General features: G+C 29.6%; 2 protein-coding genes across 6 annotated transcripts; one reads left to right on the forward strand and one right to left on the reverse strand.

Moving 5' to 3' along the window:
* Positions 1-1,987: 1,987 nt before the first annotated feature.
* Positions 1,988-5,553, reverse strand: LOC119610749. Of its 3 annotated transcripts, none has more exons than XR_005232011.1 (2): positions 2,167-5,527; positions 1,988-2,102 (listed from the first exon to the last, which is right to left on the reverse strand). XR_005232011.1 is itself a non-coding variant. In XM_037966172.1 (2 exons), the coding sequence occupies exon 2, from the start codon at positions 5,177-5,179 to the stop codon at positions 2,324-2,326; it is 2,856 nt and encodes a 951-aa protein (XP_037822100.1). In that variant the 5' UTR covers positions 5,180-5,352; positions 5,427-5,553; the 3' UTR covers positions 2,080-2,323. The 3 variants fall into 3 exon arrangements, 2 of the variants coding, with proteins under 2 accessions (XP_037822100.1, XP_037822183.1); XM_037966172.1 differs by having other exon boundaries at positions 2,080-5,352; positions 5,427-5,553; XM_037966255.1 differs by having other exon boundaries at positions 2,080-4,406; positions 4,490-4,628.
* A 5,945-nt stretch (positions 5,554-11,498) lies between these two features.
* LOC119611332 (23 kDa integral membrane protein) lies at positions 11,499-25,457 on the forward strand. Of its 3 annotated transcripts, none has more exons than XM_037966912.1 (5): positions 11,499-11,651; positions 14,980-15,058; positions 24,206-24,565; positions 24,627-24,821; positions 25,195-25,457. In XM_037966912.1, exons 2-5 carry the CDS (start codon positions 14,999-15,001, stop codon positions 25,264-25,266), a joined length of 687 nt encoding a protein of 228 aa, XP_037822840.1. In that variant the 5' UTR covers positions 11,499-11,651; positions 14,980-14,998; the 3' UTR covers positions 25,267-25,457. The 3 variants fall into 3 exon arrangements, with proteins under 3 accessions (XP_037822840.1, XP_037822916.1, XP_037822982.1); XM_037966988.1 differs by lacking the exon at positions 11,499-11,651 and adding an exon at positions 13,536-13,622; XM_037967054.1 differs by lacking the exon at positions 11,499-11,651 and adding an exon at positions 14,842-14,860.
* The last annotated feature ends 1,748 nt before the right edge of the window (positions 25,458-27,205 follow it).

Consider the following 27,205-nt stretch of genomic DNA (forward strand, 5'->3'; position numbering starts at 1 on the left):
TTTTTAAGGCCATAAATTTAATTGATATTGAAATTCAAAATTGTGCAATTGAAGGGCTTATTGCAGTAACTCGATAAGCCACCAACCATCACAATTGGATTTTATGTGCTTTTTGAAACTTAATATGTCAAATTTCGCTATACTCGTATTTTTAAGACAGTAATTAGCGTTAAAGTTATTTTCTGAAGGGGATCTTATATGGGGAGTAGGTCAATTATTGACCGATCCACATAAAATTTGGTAGAGAGATTTTGACTGATATATATTCGTGTATATATTGTATATATATATATATATATATATACATATATATATATATATATATATATATATATATATATATATATATATATATATATATATATATATATATATATATATATATATATATATATATATATATATATATATATATATATATATATATATATATATATATATATATATATATATATATATATTCGTATTTTTAAGACAGTAATGAGCGTTAAAGTCATTTTTTGAAGGAGACCTTCTCATGGGGGTACGGTCAATTATGGACCGATCCAAATAAAATTTGGTAGAAATGTTTTGGCTCACCAGGGACTTACTTATGTCAAATTTCATTGCCATACTCGTATTTTTAAGCCAGTAACGAGCGTTAAAGTCATTTTCTGAAGGGGACCCTATATGGGGGGTAGGGTCAATTATTGACCGATCCATATAAAATTTTGTAGAGAGATTTTCACTCGCAAGAAACTTATGTGTCATTTTTTGGCTCGCATGTTAGTTATGCGTGTCGAATTTCATCGCTATACTCGTATTTTTAAGCCAGTAATGAGCGTTAAAGTAATTTTTTGAAGAGGGCCTTATATGGGGGTAAGGGGCAATTATAGACCGATCCATATAAAATTTGGTAGAAAGGTGTTGGCTCATCAGGGACTTACTTATGTCAAATTACATTGCCATACTCGTATTTTTAAGCCAGTATTGAGCGTTATAGTGATTTGCTAAAGGGGACCTTATATGGGGGGTAGGGTCAATTATGGACCAATCCTCATAAAATTTGGCAAGGAGACTTTTGCTCATATGAAACTTATTTACGTCGAATTTCATCGCTATACTCGTACTTTTAAAACAGATATGCCCGTTAAAGCTGTTTTTCGGGGGTCCACTTGTATGGGGGCTGTCCGAAAACGTAGACCGATATTGGCCATTTTCAATACCAACCAAACCTTATCTATATAGAATATTTGTGGAAAATTTCAACCCTCTAGCTCATTCCGTTCGGACTCTATCGTGCTTTCAACAGACAGACAGACGGACGGACATGGCTAGATCGTCTTAGAATTTAATAAGGACCCAGAATATATATACTTTGGTGGGTCTATGACCAATATTTCAATGTGTTACAAACGGAATGACAAAAGCAATATACCACCCATCTTTTTTGATGGTGGGTACAATTATATTTTAAACTTCATAAATTTCATATTGAAAAGAACATAATAAGCCACTTTTAAAATGTACTAGAACTTGTTTTTTGAAAATAAAAAATTTTCAATTATTGTTAGGCAATAACTTGATAAGCCACAATTTTTTGCTAAAATAGTGGTTTCCACTTTATTTATGATATCCATCTATTGGCATAAGATAATTAATTATCGACCTTATATGATTATTTAGTGTGTTTAAAGTGCAAATTTAAATAAACCATTTTTTTGAGAATTTTTTTAAACTTTAATGTCGATTTACTCAAAATTTTATTTATTTTTTATTTTTGTGGCATATCGAGTTACTGCAATAAGCCCTTCAATTATTTACATATTAAATCATTTTCGGAATTAAAAACAACAGGAAACTTACATACATTGGTTTAATTGAACTCAATGTCCGGTTTTCGCTCGACTTTTAAAATCAATACCGATAATGATTGTATTTATTGACAGCCACGTTTGTTTTAAACCCTATTTTTTTCAATTTTTATATTTGCAATTTTTCCCATATGTCGTCTCTTGAAAAAATAAAAACTCAGGTCGTCTTAAAGTTAGTAATGAAAATTTATTTCCACTAACATTATAAAGGTTGAAAAGATAAGCAGAAGGAGAAGGAGAATTTATTCTCTATAAAATAACAAATTGATACAGATTAATAATATAAATCAAAGTATTGTAATAAAATAATTACTTGTTGTTGGACGACTACACTTGTTGACGACAAAACTATAATGGCTCCTTTTTATTTTAATTGAACATGGCGAACGTTACTTTTTGACAGATAATTTAATAGTGTTGGTAAATACGGCAAAAATCAAAGAAGGGATTTATTATGGACAAAATGAAATTCACTGGGGGACCGTTTTATCTGCATCATCAACATCCCCGCCCCCGTGAATGGACCCCATAATGTCCAATTCACCAACATTCTCCACATCTAATACGGCCAGTTTTGAAACGGGACGACGCAACAGGCCGTTGCCAGTATTTACTTCGGCAAGTCTTGCTACTCCGTCTTTACCGACAAATAATTTGTGAATACGTCCTCTTCTCCATTTTGACCTAGCTTGATCGGTTTCACAAATAAGGACTAAAGATCCAGTCGCCAAGGGCTTTGTAGGTCGACACCACTTTGTTCTACGTGTTAATTCGGGGAGATACTCCAACACCCAACGTTTCCACAAACAATTTTTTAAATTTTGCAAAATTCTCCACTGTTTCCTTAAGGTGCAACATTTTGAATTAAAGGGTCCCGGAGTCTGCGTTGAATTGGAACATCCCAATAAAAAGTGATTCGGAGTCAACGGTTCTGGTTCATCTGGTGTGACTGGCAAATGAGTGAGTGGTCTGGAGTTCAATATGTTTTCACATTCAACTAATAGGCTGTATAACGTTTCTGGACGTACTGTTTGTTCTTTTAAAGTGGCATATAGGGCCTTTTTTACAGACTGCACAAGTCTTTCCCAACAACCACCAGCACTAGGGTCAGAGGGGGTGTTGAACTTCCATTTAATGCCAAGGGGTTTTAAATCAGCATCTATTTTTTCAGGATCGATGAAATTTTCTTCAAAACCTAGCTCCTTCGTGATACCCACGAAATTAGTGCCATTGTCACTTCTAATTAAAACTGGTACTCCCCGTCGATTTATAAAATTCCTGATACAAAGTAGGCACGAATCACTCGACAGGTTCATTGCCAACTCTAAGTGGATGGCACGGGTTGTTAAACACGTGAATAACGCAACCCACCGCTTTTCTTGACTACGGCGGACAGCAACTAACACTGGACCAAAGTAATCCAATCCCGTGTAAGAAAATGGACGAACAAAGGCACTTAAACGATCTTTAGGGAGGGGACCCATAATTGGTTGGTACGGTTTGCATTTACGTATTTTACAGGCACAGCAAGCAGACTTCACTTTATTTAAAATAACACGTATAGACGGTATCCAATATTTTAACCGTATTTCACATATCACTATAGAATCGTTGATGTGTTTCTGACGTTCGTGATACCACTGGACTAAAAGGTATGTTACTCGATTGTCTTTTGGAAGAATATACGGCCTTTTCGTAATATATGATATAAATGGAGCGTTGTCTATTCTTCCACCACATCGAAGAATGTCAAATTCGTCGATATAAGGATTGAGCGTTATTATAGAGCTTCTTGGAGATATAGGTTCATTTCTTGATAGAGAAGAATACTCGTTGGCAAATTCTGTCTTTTGTATTGACCGAATTATATAACGTTCAGCTTGCTCTTGTTCCTCGACTGTTAAGTCACCCCTCATTAGAGTTTGTTTTTTATATTTTAACTTTAAATTGTTTACATAACGAAAAATCCATCCAATGTGTCTTACGAACTTTTGGTATTGTGAGAAACGTTTCACATCGAATATAATATTTATGACACGTGTGGAAAATACATAATGGCCGCTACGAAGTTCTTCCTCATCATTAGTAGCATCTAACGGCTTACAATTGGACGGCCACAATTCAGATGGTCGGCATAAAAATTCAGGTCCATTTTTCCATCGGTTATTAGGGTCATACTGTAAACTCGGACGAGTGCCTTCATCAGCTGGATTCATCTCACCAGGCACCCAACGCCACTGCTTTTCTTCTGATGATTCCAAGATTTCGGCTACTCTATTAGCAACAAACTGTTTGTAGCGACGATGTTCAGACGTTAGCCATTTTATGACCGTACTTGAGTCTGTCCAAAAATAAAATTCGACAGGTTTAATATTATGGTGTTCTACGATGGCATTTTTTAACCTAATAGCCATTACAGCCGCTTGCAGCTCCAACCTCGGGATTGAAATAGACTTAGTTGGTGCACAGTTGGTTTTACCTGATACAAATGAAATTTTGGGTCCATCAGGAGTATAGTATCTCCAATACGCCACCGCAGCCATTGCTTTTTCACTTGCGTCACAAAATAAATGTAAAGTTATGTTTTGGTCACACAAATTATGAAAATAACATCTCGGAATACTAAAGTCCCTTACCTTTTTCAACCCTGTGGTCCAAGATTTCCAACGATCACGTAAAGCCTCTGGTATTTCCTCGTCCCATTCCAAACCACATCTCCATAGCGACTGCATGAATATTTTTCCCGTAATAGTAAAATTACTTAAAAATCCAAATGGATGGAAAACGGACATAATTAGTCGTAGAACTTCTCTTTTAGTAGGTGTGCGTTTATTTTCAATAATATCGGCTGAAACTCGTTTGAATTTAATATCAAAAACAAATTTGTCTTTAACAGCTGACCACTGCATTCCCAAAATATTTTCAATGTTACCAGATGTCATATTAATATTATCCATGGTATGGTTACCAAAGTACGAGTTTATTTCTTTTGAATTGGATATAATTTTATGCATTTCAAAACCTGCTGCGTTATGTATTTTTATAACGTCTTTAACCACTTTTAGAGCTTCATTAACTGAGGAAAAGCAATCTGCATAGTCGTCTACGTAGTGGCATTTAATTATGGCTTCTACGGCCCTAGGGTTGTAGTCTAAAAATTTTTCAGCATTTAAATTTTTCACATATTGTGCAATTGTTGGTGAACAACTCGCCCCAAAAATAGCTCTTGTCATGACGTACTGCCTAACAGGTTGGTTGGTGCTCTCTCTGTATAAAAAACGTTGGGATTCTTGATCTTCTTTTTTAATTGCCACCTGTAAGAACATTTCCTTTATGTCGCCACAAACTGCAATAGGGTGTTCACGAAATTTAAACAGAACACTAGTTAGCGGTTGGTTCAGGTCTGGTCCTGGTAGCAGAAAATCATTTAAAGAAACACCGTCCACCTTCGCCGCTGCATCAAAAACTAAACGTAGACTATCCTTAACGGGATTAAAAACTGCAAAGTGTGGTAAAAAGAACGTTTTGGGTAAAATTGTTTTTTCTTCTTCGGGACTAAGTCGTCGTGCATACCCTTTTTCTAAAAGATGCTTCATTTTTGCTCTATATTTAATTTCAAATTGTGGGTCTATACGAAATTTTTTCTCAATCATATAAAGTCGTCTTAAAGATTGAGCATAACTATCAGGCAGTGACTGAGTCTCATTTTTCCATAAAAGCCCACACTCATAACGGCCATCACAAAATTTGTGGTCGACTTCAAAATATCTAATGCTCTTATCTCACTTTCTGGCTTAACGGGTTTGACATCAAGTTTTACCATACACGATTCAACCTCAAAATATTGACGCATCATCTCCTTCATTTCTATATCTTGTCGTCTTGAATGAAATACACTTTTTAACACGCAATGCCTTTCCATGCCATTTGGACCGTAAACTACCCATCCAAGTCTTGTCTTCACCGCAATAGGTCCATTGTTATCAGGGCATATGGGTATGTTTACTGGTACCGTCAAAAATGCATGTGTCAAACTAATAATCATTTTTGGTTTAATTTTGCTATAGGAGGTGATTGGGAGGTCGTTTAGATGGCTTTGGTAATTAATGTCGTTTAAATTAAATGATTGTGTAGGCAACTCTAGATTTTTAACCAAATACACTTCCGAAATTTGGTACTTTATATTTTCTTCTGGTAGACCACTAATAGACAGATCTACAATTTCTGTTTGTTCACTACTGCAATGTCCATTTAACCATTGCAATTTTAATTTTTCCTGTTTACCATTTAAACCAATTTCTTTACCAATATCCCATTCTAGCATGGTGGCATCAGCGCCGTCGTCTATAAATGCGTAGATTGAGATACATCCTTTAGGTCCATATAAATTCACTGGTATTATCTGAAATAAGATTTCACTCTTTTGAGTACCTGCATGTAAATTGACAACTGTTCTGGGATTCTCATTTTCAACAACAGTGGCAACACCATTCGTTTGTTTATTGTTTTGATCACTAGTTGAATGTAATAGTGGATGGTGCTGTTTTTCACAATTGTTTGTACCACAACGCTGCTTTTTAAAACATTTATTTACCTGGTGTCTTCCTTTCAAACATGAGAAACACAAACGAAGTGCACGGGCTTTATTCCAACGTTCATCCACAGAAGCCTCCTTAAACAATTGGCAGTCCGTAAGGGGATGACAATCTCCAGAACAAATTGCACATTTTTGTACAATATTTGTAGTTAACGCAAATTTATTTTTAGGTAGCGGCTTTTTATTTCTAACTACGGATGACACTGATGGCAATGCATCGGAAACCATGTTGGCAATTTTCCTTGCTCCCTCGAGCCATTGACAGAAATCTACCAAATCAGCAGCCCTGTTAAGTTCAATACATTTTTCAGCCCATTGCATCTGTTTTGTTGGTGGCAGCTTCGAAACTAATTCGCTAAGCAAGGTTGGGTTACTGAGGTGATGTTTGCCATTGGCTGTTTGCAAAAAGCGCACCATATTACTGACTTTTGTAGAAAATTGTATTAATAAATCCAGTTTTCCTTCAGGAACATAATTGAGTGTGTTTACTTTGTCAATTTGGCTTCTTATTAATTGTTCGGGACGACCATATGTTTCACTTAATATATTTAATATAATGTTAACATTTTGTGAACTAGACAAGAGAGATTCTACAGTTTCCTTGACCGGACCATGTAAAGCTTCACGAATGCGGATTATGTTTTGTAGAGGGCTATATTCGAACTCGGTGGTTGTTTGATTAAAATCTTCAATGAATGTTGGCCATTCTTCTGGCAAACCGCTAAACGATGGGAGGGGATACAACTTTTTGGCTTTTACGGTCACGGAACCTTGGCTGTGGGAAGAAACATTAGTAAAGGACTCACCGTTATTTTCTGTGTGGACCACACCAGTTGGCCGTACTTCTCTGTCGACGTTTGCGGAAAATGTTTGACAATTGCTAGCTACTCGTTCTGATATCAGTTTAATTTCTTGTTGGAGTGAAGCTATACTGGCACTAGTTTGGTCTTTTTGTACGGTGATCAAATTATTTAAATTATTGTTTACCGAATTTATCTGTCTCATCATCTCTTTTTGCATGTCAGCTAGAACACGCAGCACGTCAGGCTGTGGGGTTCGTTGTTGAGATGATTTATTTCCAGTTGTAACAACAGGATTCGTTGGCTGTTGTTGACTGGATGTCGATGCAGACCCTGTAGATACATTTTGTCCTCCAGGAGGATCCATATCATAACGTTTTGGTGGCACGCCTTTATTAACCCTTTCGCTAGTTCTTGGAGAATTCTCCGCCATAAATTTGTATCACAGGCAACACAACAGAAGTTTGACACCAAATCAAACAATGACACAAACACTGAAGACTCCAAAATGGCGGCGACACGAGGTTAAAACATTAAACCACACAAACAAATACGCCAACAAAGAATAAAGATGTCGTCTCTTGAAAAAATAAAAACTCAGGTCGTCTTAAAGTTAGTAATGAAAATTTATTTCCACTAACATTATAAAGGTTGAAAAGATAAGCAGAAGGAGAAGGAGAATTTATTCTCTATAAAATAACAAATTGATACAGATTAATAATATAAATCAAAGTATTGTAATAAAATAATTACTTGTTGTTGGACGACTACACTTGTTGACGACAAAACTATAATGGCTCCTTTTTATTTTAATTGAACATGGCGAACGTTACTTTTTGACAGATAATTTAATAGTGTTGGTAAATACGGCAAAAATCAAAGAAGGGATTTATTATGGACAAAATGAAATTCACTGGGGGACCGTTTTATCTGCATCATCAACACCATATAAACTCGTTTTTAAACTTTGACGACGTTGCGCAGGCTCTTATCTTTAAATAATTTAATAAGTTTTTTATCTGACGTTAAAAATTACCAAGGGGGTGTGATGTATTTTGGGGGCTAGGTTCAAATAAAGCCCGATGTCCACCATTCTTTACTATATAATTTTTGAATCCAAAAAAAAAAAAAAAAATAACTTGGTCCAAATTTGATTACGATTACTAGCTACTAATCATAATTATTTCAATTTAATCTCTTTTCCGAGTAGCCACTTGTATGGGGACTATGAGAAATCGTGAAATCGTTCGAAAGACACAGCAAAACATTTGTGTCATTATATAAAATTATCTTCAAAATAGAACCTTTACGTAAGGAAAAAGTTATAAGACAATGTGCTAAGTCCAACAAACCTAAGTCCTACATAAACCGCCATGAGAACATGAAATAGTAAGTATTTTTTTAATTTTTAATAAACTAATTTATAATTTTAACAATTTTTACTTTTTAAAAAGACAGCTTTGATTACATTGTGATTGCAAAAATTATGAATCGTATGTAAAATAACAATTTTGACATACATTCGGAATTACATATGGATAAAAAAGTTACAGTACAAATGTAAAATACATGTCGTCTAATATCACCTTAAGCTAACGATAACACTTCGTGTGATAACACCTTAAACTCGTTAAATTGAGATGTTTTTCAACATGACAAATGTATGCGAAAACGAGTCGAATTTGAAGTGTTTTTCGAAAAAACATGATGCGTTTCAAAAAACACGAACGTAGTATTATACTAAGTTCATTATATATGCACTATAAAATGGGTGAAATATGCACTAAAAATGTAAAAATTATGCACCAAAAAATAGTTTCTAGTGAAATTTAAATAAAATTGCAGATGTTGTAAAATTTCATTTTAGAAATTGCTTTCGGTGCGGGAAATTTTTTAACCGAATTGACCTAAAAATTGCTTTTTTTTTTTATTATCAAAACAGTGTTGGAAATAAGGTAGTGCTGTGGTATTTTACCGCCCAAAAATAGTTATACTCTAATGTACATATTTATGTAGGTATGTATATCTAAACAACGAACATGTGCGAATAAAAATACATTACGAGTAAAGTTAATAAATGATTTAATTCCGTTATATTTAAACAATTTTTTGATGAAAAACTTATTTTCTGAAAGTGGGTTTATATGAGAGAGATGTCAAATTATCTGTTTATATGGACACACAGATGAACAGACTCAGAAAGTGATTCTGAGCCGATACTTTAAGATGGGTATAGCACCAATATTTTTGGATCACTAAGTAATATTTAGTTTCTTAGTTTCAGAGATGGAACCTAGTATTTTGTTAAGTATAATTTTTTTGATATTTAAAATTCTAAATAAAAAAATTAAATTAAATTATGTAACGCAAATTATTAAAAAAATTTAAAATATGCAATAAAAATGTTAGAAGTGTGAAAAATATTTGCAATTTAAAGCAAAATATGTATGTAAAACTAAATATGCAACAACAAATCGATGCGATGAAGTAAATTATATTGTCGTCCATATAATCGTTGGCGATATTGTCGCCTATATATTCGTTAACGACAAAGCTGAGGACACTGTCAACCATGTAATCGTTGACAATAAAGTGGTGGAATTAATCCACTATAATGCCGTCAGTGAATAAAAAGACGAAGTTTTCACTGTTACTGCGTGAACGAAAAACTAAGCGACACTGTCTCTCGTTAAGTAGTCTACGATTTTCACGTCTGTCCTACATTTGTCTTCCAGGACTTTATATTGTCGTGTACCATTCATTCAAATATGTATTTCCTTTCGGAAAAAAGCGGAAAAATGTCTTTTCATAAAACACAAAGTCGGAATTTCACAAATCGCAAAGTCGATTTTTTTCAACCATAGAAGACTAAAAATAACCAAATTTGGCTAAAGTGGCAACACTGTTCAACTGTTATTGATTGCTTGTCCGGCAACATGTAAATTATATTATTAAATTTATCAAAGACAACAACCGTGATTCACAATAATGTTGTAAATATTACAATCAGTGATGAAAGTGTAGCGATAAAAGTATAAATTAAATAGAACTTCATATGATCGACTTTTTGTCGAAAAAATAAAAACTTAAAAAATAAAAAAATGTTTTCAATTTTCTAATATCGACTTTTTTCCGACTTATTTTGATTTGTATATACAAAAACGATTGTGCGACTTATTTCTTACAACAAATAGCATGACCGATATATCAAAGATTAACATCCTAATGACATCTGTGTACCATGGTATAAATAGACAGTCTTACGGACGGGCATGGTTTAATCGACACCGAAAATGAGTAGATTTAAAGTAGGCTATAATAGCTCATTCAGACCGAGTCGAAATTAAGTTATGTATTTGGGCTCGAAAATATAAATGAAATATTACCTGTTCAGACCGGTGTTTTTGATACTATCAAGCAAAAAACATTCTTTTGCGAAAAATTTTAAAGTTTTAAATAATCACTTTTATTATTTTTTTAACAATTTCATTTAAACGGTATTGTTTTTGTATTATTTTTTGTTTTGTGCATAGTTGTATATATATGTACACTGGACAGGGACGTGATTTTAAGTTAATGTCAATGAAATTAAGAAAATGTAATGGAATTATTTCTATTAAATGTCTACTTCCTTGCTATTTTATTACAAAATTTCTTAATAACAAATAATTTGTATCTTTCCTTACCGAAATCTGATTTGAATGTTATAAAACCCGATATGATTATAAATAAACTAAGGATGATTGAGCCGTTCTAAAGTAACAAAAAGATGAATACTCTATTAAAAAGCGGGATTAAAATGCCGGTTGAAAGGACGTGTGGTCACATTATTAATAATATTTCATAAAACATGAAAATCATTTTTCAATATAATTTGACAATCAACAACGAAGCAATAAGGCAATGGAGCTCTGATCATATTACAATGTATTGTAGTGTAAATCCTCTTTATATACATATTTTTGAGTCTTTTACCTTAAGTTTGTATTAAATTCGAAATTTTACTCAGAATTAAAATTGTTACATACATATATGTATATTTTGTTAAGTATGTGAAAAATGTTGTTGTACGCTGTTATTAAATTTGCGCTTGCTATATTACATTATTCACAAAATATAATAACGGTATTCATAGCGTTATTTACAATACAAAATTTAACCGGCTAACATACGTGTTTAAGCCGCCGTTGAATTCTTTAATATCAGTTGCCGGCGTTGTTAGATTTAGTTGGCACAGGTCTCTGTTGCAGTAATTTTTTCAGAGGCAACAATTTTTTGCTGTGCGTTTTCAATTCAGTCACAAAGAAAACGGCAAAAGAAACGTACGCGTTAAATACCACAAAAAGAAAAGTTAAAGTTAAAATCGTTTGTAACGGTTTTATTATACTCGAGTGTTTTAAGGTAAAAATAAAGAAGTAATGAACAATAATTGAAAACCAAGTATTAATTGCGAATTTATCAATTGAAATACAAGTGAAGTATGAAGGACAAAAAAACAGTAAATAAAAGTACAGACAAAGAAATAAGTGTTTTCTTCATAAATACATACATACATCTCCCCGATGTGCAAAAACTACACAAGGTTTTCATGAGTTTGTGTTATGTATGTAGTGCGTCTTAAAGTTTTTACTTATTTGTTGTTGTTTTTATACGCAAAGGATGTGAAGCCAGCACAAAAGTTGAAAAAAGTTTCATGATTCTTCTTACTTAAATGTGAGAGAATCAATTTTCTTAGAAAAGAAGAAAAAAAAACGTACAACGAAAAATCTCTGAAATCATGTCAATGAACGCATGATTTCTTTTGCTTCCATTGTTTTATCTTTTTTGTTGTTTTTTTTTTTTTTTTTGCTTAAGGGGGGAAAATTACATGAACTTTTCTCATGAAAAAAAACAGTTGAACAAACTTACACTGAAGCATTTTTGTTGTTTTTACTGTTGATCTAAATACGAAAAAACAAGCAAAGTAATTAGATAAATTTATTTTTAATTAATTGCCCTCCTCAACTACTTAGATCACTAATGTATCTAAAATTATTTCGAATAAAAAACTGTAGTAAAAGAAAACAAAACACAACCACCACTCACCACTAGTTGAATACAAAAGCAAACAAAAGAAAAATGCCGCCATGTAAAGAACAATTAATGTTTGCTTTTTGTTGTAGTTGTGAGTGAATTTTCTTAGAAAAAAAACAACCACCATAATAATTTTTCATCTCGCTAACTCAAAGTTTAATTCATAAATGCGAATTAAAAAAAAATATAGGCATATTTATCTTGCAGAAGGCCACCATTCCAGGCATTTAAAAGAATACAAAGTATAGAGAATATAGTCGTTCGATTTAAGTAGGGAATAAATACCTATAAGGACTCTTTTACACACCTTGATAGCTAATGTCGCAAACAGTGCTCAATTAAGAAATTTGAAACTTTTAAGTCAATTTCATGCATAAGTTTAACGATCATTCATAGGCCGTAATACAAAATATTACACAACCTAAAATTCATTGAAGTTAAAATATTGGTTAAGATCTTAAATCTTAGTTTTAAATTTACTTCATTTAGGGCCAATCTTTAGGTGAAAGATTAGCGATTAAATTAAAATTAATCCTCGAAAGATGTTTTTGAGTACTCAATTAGTTAATTTTGTTTGCAAGTTCAAGAGTCCAATGGAGGTGGTTTAATCTTAAGCACGAAATGCAAAAATGTAAACAGCTGATGCAAAAAAATTAATAAAACTTTTATAAATATAAATATTAAAATGTTCTATTTATTGATTAGTATAAATTATGGACACTTCAAAATAGTTTTTTTTGTTTTTAATTTAAGTTTTCATTAATTTTCATATTAAATTTACAATTGTCTTCTTCTTTTTTATAAAATATGCATTGTTTTGATAACAAACAGTGACATTTTCTGTTGTTTTGTATGGCAACACTGCGAAGTTTAATCTTGTACTCAAAAACATCAAATGGTATTAACATTGGATTAAATTTATTTTTAGATTAACTAATCTAATTATTAATTGCCATTTGATTGTCAACTCAAAAACCCGGTCTTAGTTTTTAAACTAAGCTGTTATTCTTTAGCAGATCTGTTTCAGTCGTTTCAAATAAAAAACCGGATTATTGTTTGTAAAATCATACAGCTGCACTAAATGTAAACTATTGAAAGAGTAAAGAAATGAATGGAATGACATGATCATATACCATGACGAAACTAGTTTTATAATTAAATCAAATCGTTGGTATACGTATGTGTATAAACTTAAGTACATAGAGTTTTTTCAGTCTCATACAATAATTTACTTGATAATTCAACTTAATTGAACAACAAACAAATAAAAACACATTCAACAAAGCCAGACACACAGAGGTTCTAACATGAAAATCAAATGAAATAATTTCTAATAATCTTATTTACAAACAACAGATTCCAAAATAATTACGAACGTTTATTGTGTTAATAAAACCTAAAGTGTGTTCAAATGTAAAAGCCACGCATTTGTATCATAATTGAAGTGTAAATCATTTTTATTAAATGAAATCTATTCAAAATAGGTACCTACCTACAGTTTTTGAAAGGGCCTAGGCTGATTTATATGTATGTTGTTATTACTCAACTTAGACTTAACACATAAGTGCCACTTGTATCTTAAAAGATACTATTATAAAAACCGATTTTATTGTTTTAAAAGTTATGATAAATATGTAAAATACATATATTGGAAATTAATTAAATAATTTTATTATTTTTTTATGAGTAATGATAATTATACTTAAAAATTAAATTTTTTCTCAAAATTTCGTATTTCCTGGACATTAAAAGTTTAATTTACTTGTTATGTGATGCTAAAGATAAACCGCAATAGAAACTAATAAAACGACTTAAATAGTAGATGTGTATACAAAGATATTAGAATATTTTCTATATGAAATACATATTTTCATACATAATATTCATCATTTAAGTTAAACTGACAAACAAAACAATAACGAGATTGCACTCACTTTACAATTACATTCTCAAAAAATATGTGAGAATATTTTTAATAGAAATATTTAATAACGTACATATCGTTCAATTACTTAAACAATTTCATATTCTAAACTTAGTTTGAAGAAAAATGACTTTGAATGTTTTACGTCAACGGATTTGTTAAAAACCATACAGTACGGTATACTATTTTCACTTAGTAAAGCCAGATATTTTGTAGTATTTAGTTAACAAATTTGAGTTATGACAGTTTACAAGTAAATGAACGATATGTACTTGAAAAAATAAATTTCACATTGTTATTTGCACATTTACATAGTATGTATTTATTAGTAACTACAGCAATAATTTACTTGATGTGAAATCTAAAAAATCTCATTTTACTCTTGACTTTGTGTGCGATATAAAGATAAACAGATATTTATTGCCACAATAAAAAAACGACAAACTATTGAAAAATAATTTAGAATACAGATGTTAAAAAATTAAGTATAATAATTATCCAATTATTATAAAATATAACTTCCAACTACAAATTTACAAGTTCAATAGGGAAATACATAGAAAGGTCGATAATTTGAAACAAAAACTAATAAATAATTCGTTTCTTAAAAAAAGTAATGACACTGAACAAGATATGTACACAACTTTTGATGTATAGATTCTAATAAGAAAATAATTATAGTTTTTGGTTACAAACTAATTTTTTTAATATTATTTCTTCTTTTTTTTTCAGTTAAAAAACATTCATTAATATGGATTGTGGAACAACATTAGTGAAATACATTCTCTTCATTTTCAATACCTTGGTGTCGGTAAGTTTTAAAAGCTTTTGAAATATACATATATTAATAATTCGAAACTCATAAATTATTTATAAACTCTTAATATAACAAAAAGCTAAAATTTGTTACATCATTGTTTATTTTGTTTAAAAAAAAATAAACATAAAAACTGTTTAAAGCCGGTTAAAAATGTGGTGCTTTTTATAAAAAAATTATAAAATGTGTTATTTTTTTTTCTCATTTATGAATGCATTCATTCATTGTTCGAATGTGGAAGTCTGTAACTTGTTTATGACTAAAACTTACAAAAAAAAAAAAAAAAAAAAAACGTTATGAGAACCTTGTTTTTTATGTAAATTGAAGGTAATTAAAATGAGCTAAATGCGTTAAATGTTGTCGAAAGAAATTAAGCGATAGAATTTAATGTCTGAACTATACCCTCAAGAAAAAAATAGAATGAATGGAAACAAGTTATTTTAACTTTTTTGTCGACCTATTTCTTAAAATCATAACATATATGTAAAAACAATTTTTAAATACGATACAAATTTCAAAATGTTCGATAATTTGCAATAATCAACACTTCCATATGTCTGTGTCGGTGTGTATGTAGGTTTTGTTTCCCTCAAACACATAACATAAAAATAGATGATTTCAAAACAATTTTTTTCAACTTGTTTTTAACATTTGTTTAAACAAAAAACCGGGTTTTTTTGTATGATTGAGTAAACAACAGACTAATTTCGTTGTTACAATTTTGTTTTTAGTTTTAACTTTATTTTTTGTTCCCTTTTATTTAATATCCGAAAATAAAACATAAAAGGAAATTATAAAAAAAAAACTAAATTCGTGTTGTTAGCCATTATAAACTTTAAAACTCATTTGAGAATGCCGGGTTAAAACTCAGTTTCAATGTAGTTTTTTAAGGTGGGGTCATTATTTCAGTGTCAAGTTAACAATTTAATTGTAAAGGCTAAAATATCAGTTAATTCTTTATATCTTTGTCCATGGTGATGTTTCTTATCATATTTTTTTGACTTTTTTGAACTTAACTTCAAAAATTGAGAGAACAAACGAATTTTTGTATTAATAATTCACAATATTTTATTTGCAAATTTCAAGCCATATCAGATAAATCCATACAAAACTGAATATATAATTTAAAAACAATTTGAGAGATTCTTCGAATGAATAATAATCTCATTTAGTTATTTAGAAAGTTTTATATTTTCTAATGTTTGCTAAATCCTTATCATCCATTAGAGAAAGAAAGTTTCACGTACTAAATCATTTTTATTCAATCTGACTAGTGAGTAGACACTGTAATTATAAAATAAATATATATTTTTTAAAATTTCAAGTTCATATTCCTATAACGTATTAGTACATTACTTTACGAATTGTATGTATAAACATTATTATTTCCAACAGTGACCTGTACTTTTAAATTTAGTTTTTATTGTTAAGTTCTCACACTACTGTCAGCAATAAATAAAAAATCAAGTAAATAACTTTGAAGTTTTTTTTTCTAAATTTTATTTTTATTTAAAACGAGTTTTAAACTTGTTTATTATTTTATAAAGTAGAAAATGTTTAGAAGATTATATACAAAAATTGTTTTTGTTTAACCATTCTTTATCTACTTAAGCCTGCAAAGAAGTAATCGTCTTTGTATATAATCTAAACACAAAATATTTATTTGTGGTTTGGTTATATTTGTTTTTTTTTAACATTTTTATCTTTCTTTAATTTTTTTGTCCCTTTTTGCGCTATGCTTAACATTTTTGATGAAATCATCATTTAATAATTTAGCTTCTTTAGAAAATGTTTGTTGTGTAAACATTTTGAGAATATCTCGTTTGTAGAAATGAGTATTCGAGTAATTTCATTAATGTTTATTTTTTCAGTTTAACTTAGAATTTATACATATGCAACAAATCTGGTTTCATTTGAATTATCATTTGGGGATTTTAGTAATGACGAATACCTACGTAATAAGTATTGTCGAATATTTGATAAATATTTGAATTTAAAATTGTAATAATTTTTGCTTTATAACTGAGTTTTCTGGCGAAATTTTGTATGACTCAAGTTTGTATGCATTTTTTCACACAATTTTTTATTACTTTTTTAATCTATTAAACACAGAGAGAGAGATTATTCATCTTGAAATAAGAAAAGCGTTTATTGTTATGAGTTTAATCTTATTTAAACAAAAAAAATATTTACACAAAACTTGTTTTATTTTACTGTATTATATGTAAAGATTATGACGTAATTAAGAAGTTAAAGGCTTTTTTTTAGTGCAAACGTTATTTAATTTCCGGTTTTGTTTTTTTTTTGTTTCCTTTTAATTAGTGACTCGATCAAATATGTAATATAGTATATTTCAAAATTGAAGCTGTTTATTGTTTCATTCAAATGGTGATAGAACTTGTTAATAAGTTTAATTTGAAATTGTTAGAACTTGTTTTGTTGGCTAATTCTAATTGGAATTTTTTCCTAGGACGGAAAAAAATAATAAAATGGCAATAATAAATAAGATTGATTAAAAAACAAAAGCAATCTTTGTCTTTTGTTTATACATATGTATCATAACATAATAACAGACACATTTTATTAATATTAATATCTGAAAGTCCAATCTATCGACTTCATTATCTTAATTTTTCGAGATATTTTAACCTAAAACTTGAATTAAATAAAGAACCAATATTTTTACAAATTTAAAAATTCAGTTTCCGCTATGACCCTTAAAAACTCACTTTAGTTTTTCAAATACTTTTCTACTAAAGTTTAGAATATTAAAGCCGATTGATTGGCTTTAAATCTGATGAAATATAATTTCTAAATCGGGTCTTTTGAATATAACTTTTATTATCTTGTACATATTCTAATGGGTTTCTAAAAGAAACTGGAATTTATACATACGTAAAAAATATTGAAGCATTAGGGTTTAACTATTTTTGTTAACTAGTATTTGTTACATATTTACGGACGTGTATACATGCATAGCAAACGTACCGACTAACACCCATAAAAAATCATATTAAAAACGCAATTTAAGAGGAAAAAAAATTACTGCATCATTTTATGCCTTTTGTCTGCGATACAACAAAATCGGAATAAATTATTAAGTGATTGAGTGAGTGAATATAAAAGGAATTAGGTTGACTTTCCTAATATGAAAACAACAATAAATACAAATACATTTGTAGTTGCAAACATACAAAAGTATCCACATATGTATAAACTACTGTTTGTAAATTGAAGAAAATAATAATAATTGTTAACCCCCACACAAACTCGCTCATACTTTATTTATTTATTTATTGTATGTATTTTGTAAATAGACTTATCATTGTTATAATTTTTTTTTTCGTTTTTGCCACTCGAGTTACTTGCCACACTCACGCATTCATTATCATCATCCGTACACACTTGTTGTACATATTATTATTTGTTGATACTATTACTGCTGGTAGTGATGATTGTATTGTTTATATTAACACTCACTTTCTTCCCTTGGGTGTGGTCATTTGCAAAAATTTACTTTAATTAAAACTAAAAAAAACATACAAAAGTTGCTAAAACAACTGAAAACATTAAAAAAGTTAACACTATTTATGTAAAAAAAAGAAAATAACTAGTGCTAATTATATGAATTTTATAACCTCTTGACATGATAATTAAATTAACTTTTTTCAACAATTATTTTATTTGTTATTAGTATTTGGGGAATGAATTTGTTCCATTTTTAGTATTTTTACATACCAGACCAGTATGGAAGAGAAAAACTCAACTTGTTGACCTCACAGAAATATTATCTCTTACATGTTGTAATCGAATACATATAAACATTTGTTTCTGTGTAAAGTGGATGGGGACTGGGAACTTTAATCCCTTTAGGTATTTGACCATATTCTTATACATTAATGAGAACATACATGCATATGTATGTATGTATATGACAATTTGAATTTGTATTAAAATGTCCTTTGTTTTCAAGAGGACATCTAAATGTTCAATATTATGTTAGAATAATACGAAATATATTACTTTACTTAAAAGGTTTTCTAATTTTAGGGGAACATCTTACAACCACTTGTTTTTATTTACAAAGTACATATAAAGATTTTTCTTTTCTCATACTGATAGAAAATATTTAAATTTACTTTAGTTTTGGCGCCAGTAGCTGACATCACTTACATACGTATGTATATGATTATGTATTTAATATTAGGGAGGATTTTTTCAGATATAATGTACAAGTCTCTATATACTAGGGTGATCGATTATTCGACATTTTTCAAAAACCGTTTTTCGAATAGTTCGAATAGTTGACATTTAAAAAAACCGGTTGATATTTTTCAAATTCAGAAAAAAACGGTTAACCGGTTTTTCATTATAAATAAAAAAAATATATTTTAATTTGAAAAACTTAATGTTTATGTTTAAATTTGATTAATAAAACATGGCCCGAAATGATTTTTAACAGTTTAAAAGATTATAACTTTAGATCTAGTCGTCTGATTTACATTATTTCTTTAATATACAAAATTAGGAAAAAAGTGTGACACTTCTGTTTAACATAAGGGCTTATTTTAAAAGCCCTGTTTAGGAAATTTGCATAGGCATTCCAACACTTCCACAAAATTTCAGCCGTAAATTAATTATTGTAATTGGAATATAATCTTAAGATTGATAAAATTTTATCAAACAGTTATCCATTTTACAAAAAAGTTTAACCAAAGGAGCTGTAGAAAAATTTACGCTAGTTCCTCGACTCGAATATTTTTAAAATTTAGACGGGCTGTATTATTATTTACTAAAAATTTCATTTAAATAATCTTTGAATACAAAGCAAATAAAAGTGTTCGAAACCGGTTTTTAAAAAGTGAAAAAAACGGGTTATTCGATATTCGAAAAATTAACATTAAGAAAAAACCGACACTGGTAAAGCAGAAAAAACCGGTTTTAAAACCGGTTGAAAAATCGAGTCGATCACCCTACTATATACTTATGTTTATCGGAAGGACAACGGCATTTATAAATGATTTATAAAGTTATTAATGATTTAACAGGAACTTTGCATGAAAGAAATATTAAGCGTTTTTATAAATCATTGAACATTTCATGAATACGAGGGTAAGCAAACATAACTTAGAAAATATTTGAGTTTTTCCATGAGTCTCCAGTTACTTGAAAAATTATTTATAATAAGAAGAAGGATATACAGTCTTTTAGTAGGATTAAACTATAATACGTTTTTGGAATCAATTCATTATATTTTTATATAGAATTAAAACTAAAAGGAATTTATTAAATTCGACAAATAGAGAGTATAAATTTGCCTTGCGAACTCCTCTACTTTAATTTGTTTCCCACATTCCTCCTTATTACCTAAAAATTTGTCTTATTTAAATTGTTTTCCTTTATATACAGTTACTTTTTAACACCGTAAACCTTAAGCAGACATATTCGTTTGACAGATGTGACAGTAGCAATTAATCTCTTTTTGTTATCCTTATAATCCTTGCCAGATATATTTCCTTTTACCTGAATTCTTAAAGGATCAAAATATAAAAGATGTTTTCTTTAATCAAAAAGTATCTATGAATATGTTTATGTGCGCTCAAATTGAAAGTCTTACTACAAAACGTAATAATCCAGAAGGATTTGCAAATTGTATTGAAAAAATCTTAGGTAGATTTGAATACCCTACATCACAGTAGTTGTTGTTGTAGTACTATCTAATCTGGGGGTACTGCTAAAAATTGTTTTACTTCTACAGGATGTGTTCATAAATCCATTAGGAAAACTGAAGTAGGGTTATCATGGGTATCACGAGGATCCAGATATTCATTAGGGACGGAACGGTCTATGCGGGACCTGTAGGCATTAAGCCTGTAACTCCATCCCCACCTCAATTGTGGTATTCTTCTGTTTCTGCTATAAGCGATGGGTACAAGTTCAAAATTAATGCGATATCCAGCGACCGCGGATTTATTGGTGATCTAAGGGATCCTGTACACAACTGCGTATGTTTCGACATATGTACCTCGTGTAAGCCTCTAAATGTGTAATGTTAAAGTAGATATGACTCCCTTGGTGACATTTCTTCTACAGGATTCGTTCATTAATCTATTAGACAAATTGAAGTAGGGTTATCTGGACAGTTGAATATATTGATGGGTATGATGAGGATTCATACATTCATTAGAGACGGAACGGTCTATGCGGGACCAGTAGGCATAAAGCCTGTGACTCCATCCCGACCTCAATTATGCCAGAACTACTTTTGTTCTTTGTCAACATTATGCTGAATTCTCTGACTGGAAGGACCTTTTCATGCAGCCTGTCCTAAGGGCAGAATTTTGACAGCTTTCTATGTAGCTAATAGGGTTTCTTTATCCATACCCCATGGAATGTCTGCTAGCGATTTGAGGACCCATCCACTACATCACTGTAATTGTATTAAACATTTGATCTGCTATTATATGAATGAATTTACCAATCTGCTTAGAACAACTTCCTTGCTGTTTCCATTTGTCTATCCATGTACATTTTTTAATTAAACTACAGGTTGCCATATTGAAAAAAAATCCCTTTAAAACTTCTTTCTCTACTTTTAACACAGCAAAACTCTATTGATGTGATCCTTTTTCCTTGGCGAAAAAATCTCATACTTTTATATTACTTTTGCCATCCCTGAGGTACATAAATAAAGCTTTTATAATTTTATCTCATCTTGTTTGTCTACCATATCAACAAACAAAAACCTGACGTCATCCATAGGCCAGCCAATACAAAAAAGAACTCGTTTTGTGTTATGTATTTTTAATAATGATCTTCTTTATATATATTTCGTAGTATTTGGGGAGTTTTTTTTGTAAAAAAATATTTAAACGACTTCACTTTCCTTCAAATTCATTCCTCTATCAATACAAATTCAATATATTTAAAATTTTTAAAGTAAAATAAAACCAGTTTCTTTTACTGTGTGTTAAAAATATTTAAATAAACACATATTTTTACCGACTGTTTGTTTTTATATATAAGGGCTTTGAGTTTTTATACAAATACTTATGTATGCAAGTATATTTGTGCTTTTGTTTTTCTTTTTTGTAAATAACAACTTTTTTTACATTGTCCTAGATTTGGGATGATGTTGAATGGGAACACTTGTCATTACGCATAATCACGTACGTTTTCTTAGTTTCATTTTTCTCAAGAGTTTTATTTGTTTTTATTTACTACGTCATACTACCAACTTTATTTAAAAACAATGTCGCCACAAGTATTTTGCCATAAATACTACAAGAATTTAACTTTAGTAAAGGAGAATCTCACTTTCTACGCAGTTATTTTACTCCCCTTTTATTTTGCTTCCTTCGGTTAGCTTTCCTTGACTTTATTTATGTATTCCACCCTCTAATATAAATAAAAATGTTTATGAGTAACGTACTTGTTATGTCCCAATGATGGTAGCAGTTTACATATTTCGGTTTTTAAATCGCTTTCACTCACATTCTTCAAAATACAGTTTTTAAAGTATGTATTATCTTTTTGTGTTTTTATTGCGTCATAAAATCGAAATCTATTTTTTTCGCATATTTATGAACAAACATATTTGTTCGCACATCACATACTATAAACATGTTTTGAGTTCATCTCAATTGATTTTTACTGATTTTTCTCATTTTCTTGTGAATTTTTTATTTAACTTTTCTCTATGTCTACTTGAAATCGTCAAATGTTTTTTTTGTCTATGGATCCGTGACTCATTGTTTTGTCTATAGAATTTTATTGAAATTGTACAGCATCCACGACTTTATAGTACCTTACACAAGTGAATTTCAGCAGACAGCCAATCCTCATATGAGATTTATGAATATTTAAGATTGTTTTCAAAAGACCACGCTCAATAGGGGTTCAGGTCAGTTTCTGCTCGAAATCTATGTCATAGAAGAATTTCTTTTTTTGTAATGTAATTTATGTTAGATTTTCATTTGGATACATATGTAAATCAAAGCGATTCTAATATCCATAAAGTGCATAAAATAAATTTTCGGAACAATTATGTTCAAATTTAGATCAATATAAAACAAAAACATTTCGAGCCGACTTACGTCTAGTTCAAAAATACTTTAAAACTAAAGATTAGTCATTGGACTAGTCAATAAACAAGACGATTTAGTCAATAGACACTCTCTCTATGGGCTAGAGAATAAAGTTGTCTATAAACAAGACAATATACCAGTCCCTAGATTATACATTGTACTAGTCTATAGATTAGACATTAGATAAGTGCATTTTCTAGTCTATAGAATAGTCCACTGAAAGGTACTCCCTTTGGTAAATATTTTCTGGTTGTAATCTCTTCCAGGATTCTTTACAAGAGAATATACACAAGAATTGTATATGTCCTCATCTGAAGTATAGTAAAAAACTTGACCGAAGTCGGTAATCGTTTTTGGATAAGGCAGTAACACATAAAGCCATGAATTACTTTTTCGTTGCAAGTATTTACTGCGAATGTAAGTGAACAGACCTAAAATTTTGAAAATATGTTTTTCCCCCTTTTTTCTAAATGTAAATGTTAAATTTTGTTTGTTAATGGAGTAAAATCTTATAGAAATATATAAACAAAATCGCCTGATTGGAATTTAGCTCAAATCAAATTTATACAATTATTATTATTTAATAGCCAAAGGTGAAATTTGTTTTAAAACTTAATTTTTTTCAATTGCATAAGAGACTAAATAAAGGTTTCAAATAAAATATGGTAAAACGAAATCGTTTTTGGAATTTGTAATTAATTGCAAATTGTTTTTTATATAATAAAAACACTACAAAGTTTGATGATTAACCTTAGATAGTTAGAGTTATAGCAGCTGTTTATTTAAACACATGTGTATATACAGTATTTATATAGAAATATGAATTTGTAATGATCACATGAATTACAAATATACCTACCCAAATATTCATAAATAAGTTATAGAAGGTTTATTATAGGAATTTTGTATAGAAACACATTTTAATAAAGAAAAAGGCAATTGATAATTATGTTTCAGTTTAAGTAAATAAAAATCGCAACATACGCCGGATTTACAATTTTTATTAAAAAGTAAAAAAGTTTAACAAAAACCTCTAATTTTTATATAATTTTAGATTCTCGGCATTTTGGCTATTGTTTATGGCGTGATTGTTTTAAACAGCATTGGTCTCATCGAAGTTGACAATCAGGTCGGTTTCCCACCACAGGCAGCTGTACCTATATGTCTAATCACAATTGGTTCAATTGTGGTATTCATTTCATTCTTGGGCTGTTGTGGCGCCATTCGCGAAGATGTCTGCATGACCATGTGCTATGCTGTCTTTATGTTAATCTTGCTCATTCTTCAACTGGTATTGATTGTATTGCTCTGGACTAACAAAGATAAAATTACAAATCTTATGGGTGAAATTGTCGATAAGACATGGGAACGTGAAGCCAGAGAGGCGGGAGTTTTTGAAGCCATCCAAAAATCGGTTAGTAATCAATGCAATAATAATAGGATTTTGTTTATTTATTTTCATATTATAATTATAGTTCAAGTGTTGCGGCGCTAATGGACCTGCTGATTATGCCCTCATTCTTAAATTGCCAACTGACAGCTGTTGCCCAGCTGGTAGCACATGCACTCCTCTCAACTACTATGGCGGCTGCAAGGACAAGTTTGTTGAAAACATGTCTGGCAAAACCGATAATGCTAAATACTTTGGTCTTGGTTTAATTGCTATTGAGGTAAGTTATTTCAGTTGACGAAACTTTTATTCAAAAGAAAACGTATTGTCTATGATTGCAAAATTGTTATTAGTTATTTACACAAATACTAGATATTTTTTGTTCAAAGAAATAGTTTTATCTGTTTCTTAGTAGTAGTTTTTAGTATTAAACTAATGTGAACAAAGAACATTTGTTTCTAAAATTACTAGAGTACAAGCTAGGAACTGTTTACATAGAAATTACCAAACATTAAACAATCTTTGCCAGTTTCTAGTTTTTATATTTAGCAAGTCTGAACAAAGACTACATCTCAATAACAATACGTACTTTGTTTTCCTAAATGTATTGTAAAATTTAATAATTCTCCATTTCTTTTTTTATATCCTTTCAGCTTGTTGGTTTCATCTTTGCCTGTTGTCTGGCCAATAATGTGCGCAACTATAAGCGAAGAAATGCTTATTAATTAAATGTTTTGTAAGAACAAATAACAAAAATCTCAATCATTTAAACATTTAAATAAAATCCCCTCTGCATAGTTTTTTTCTTTTCAAAATATTTAAAAGCACACACATACACACAAATACATACAAATGTAATATTCCAAAATATAAAAAACGTACAATTTAAGAATGAAATACGAATCAAATGAATCAACAAATATAAATAAATACCTGCTGTTACATTTGTAAAAAACAAGAAAAACATAAAAGATTTTTAATTGTAGTTTTAAGAAAGAGAAAAAAAGAAGAAATCGAATGAATTATATAAAATATGTTACAGAATCCAATTTAATTTTAGTGTTTAAAACCAATGTTTTATTACTTTTTTATATATTATATAAATATTTAAATACATACTATAAACGTACAATATAAACTAAAACAGCTGAAGTTTTCCTTACTATTACTATGTATTATTTATAGGCTTTTTGGAAAATTAAAAAAAACTGCTATTTTTTCTTATGTTTTGTAAGAATATTAAAAATCTCACCTGTATTACTTTAATAAAATTTTGTATTATTATATATTTTTGAAATTATCTTTATACCTATTATTTGTTTTTGTTTTATATAATTTACAAAGAATTTTAACCGGAATGTTAATTGATTTGTAAAGAAAATAAAAATCTCTAATTGACATACACATACTTAGTTTGAACATGAATTATTCAATTATAATTTAAACAATGAATGTATTTACTATTGAATCATATTTAATATTCATAATACTGCAGTTTTGTAAAAACAATTCATGAACTTAAAAAAAAAACAAAATAATAAATGGAACTGAAGGTGATTTTTTGTTTATTGATTTTTATTTTCATTTATTTACTTTTTTTTAATAAATATTTACAATTTTTATTAACGTTAAAGTGTGAATAATATTGTGAATAATGTTGTTGTAACGTAACATAAAACATGTCACGTCTAGTATAATGTCTGATTGGCTTTGATGATTCATGTTGTTTTTCCTGTTAATTTTTCATTTGCTACAAATTTGTATTTCAAAATAAATATGTTTGTAGTTCAATTTATTTATTATTCTTATCTTGTGTCAACAATACAATTGCATTTAGTATTTCAGCTATGTAAAACATTTAGGTAAATAAAGGTCAGAAGTACTATAGAATTGTTTTACAAATACATACGCACAAATTATACGATGACAAACTTCCTTAATAGAATGATACAATTCAAAATTAATTCATGACTCGTACCTAATTGATTATGCAAAGTAATTGAATGTGGTTAGAAAAAAAGGTTGTGTTGATAACACATTTAATTTGTTATAAACTATTTGAACAGCTGTTGTTAATGTTAAAGTTTTTGCCAAAAAAATAATGGTATAGAATGTCTTTGTATTATTATTAAGTTTTGAGAGAGTTTATGTTTAAAAAAAAAAAAAACTTATGATGAACAGAAATACAGTAGTTTTCCGATTTAACGAACATTCGTTTCTACGAACATCGCATTTAGCGAACTATCAATATTTTTGCATTGAGTACCTTACATAACGAACAAAAATATTTTTTGTACTCAGTTTAACGAACAAATATAAATAAAATAATTTAAATTAGAGTTAAATTAACAAAAATAACTAAAAATCATGTCAGAAAAGCTTTGACGTTATTAGGAGGGGTATTTACTTTTTCATTGCTTTCGAATATGGATTTCGAGAGTTGATTTTTTCTAATTTAGTAAAATGAAGAATCTTGATAATCTGAGATTTTTTATTAAAGATTTATACAAAAATATGAGATAATCAAATCTACAATCCTTAATGTCGCAAAAACTAATGTTGATCGAATTAGAAAATCGGAACAAAAAATGTTTAGAGAGGCCAAAGTATACTTTTCTAGAAGCTCGTGCTCAACCCGAATTTGGCCTCAGAATTTGAAATCAT

The sequence above is a fragment of the Lucilia sericata genome, unplaced genomic scaffold (genome assembly GCF_015586225.1).
Source record: "Lucilia sericata isolate MDLA Ls3-8-SP2 unplaced genomic scaffold, ASM1558622v1 Contig000002F_arrow, whole genome shotgun sequence".
In the NCBI taxonomy this organism is placed as follows: Eukaryota; Metazoa; Arthropoda; class Insecta; order Diptera; family Calliphoridae; genus Lucilia; species Lucilia sericata.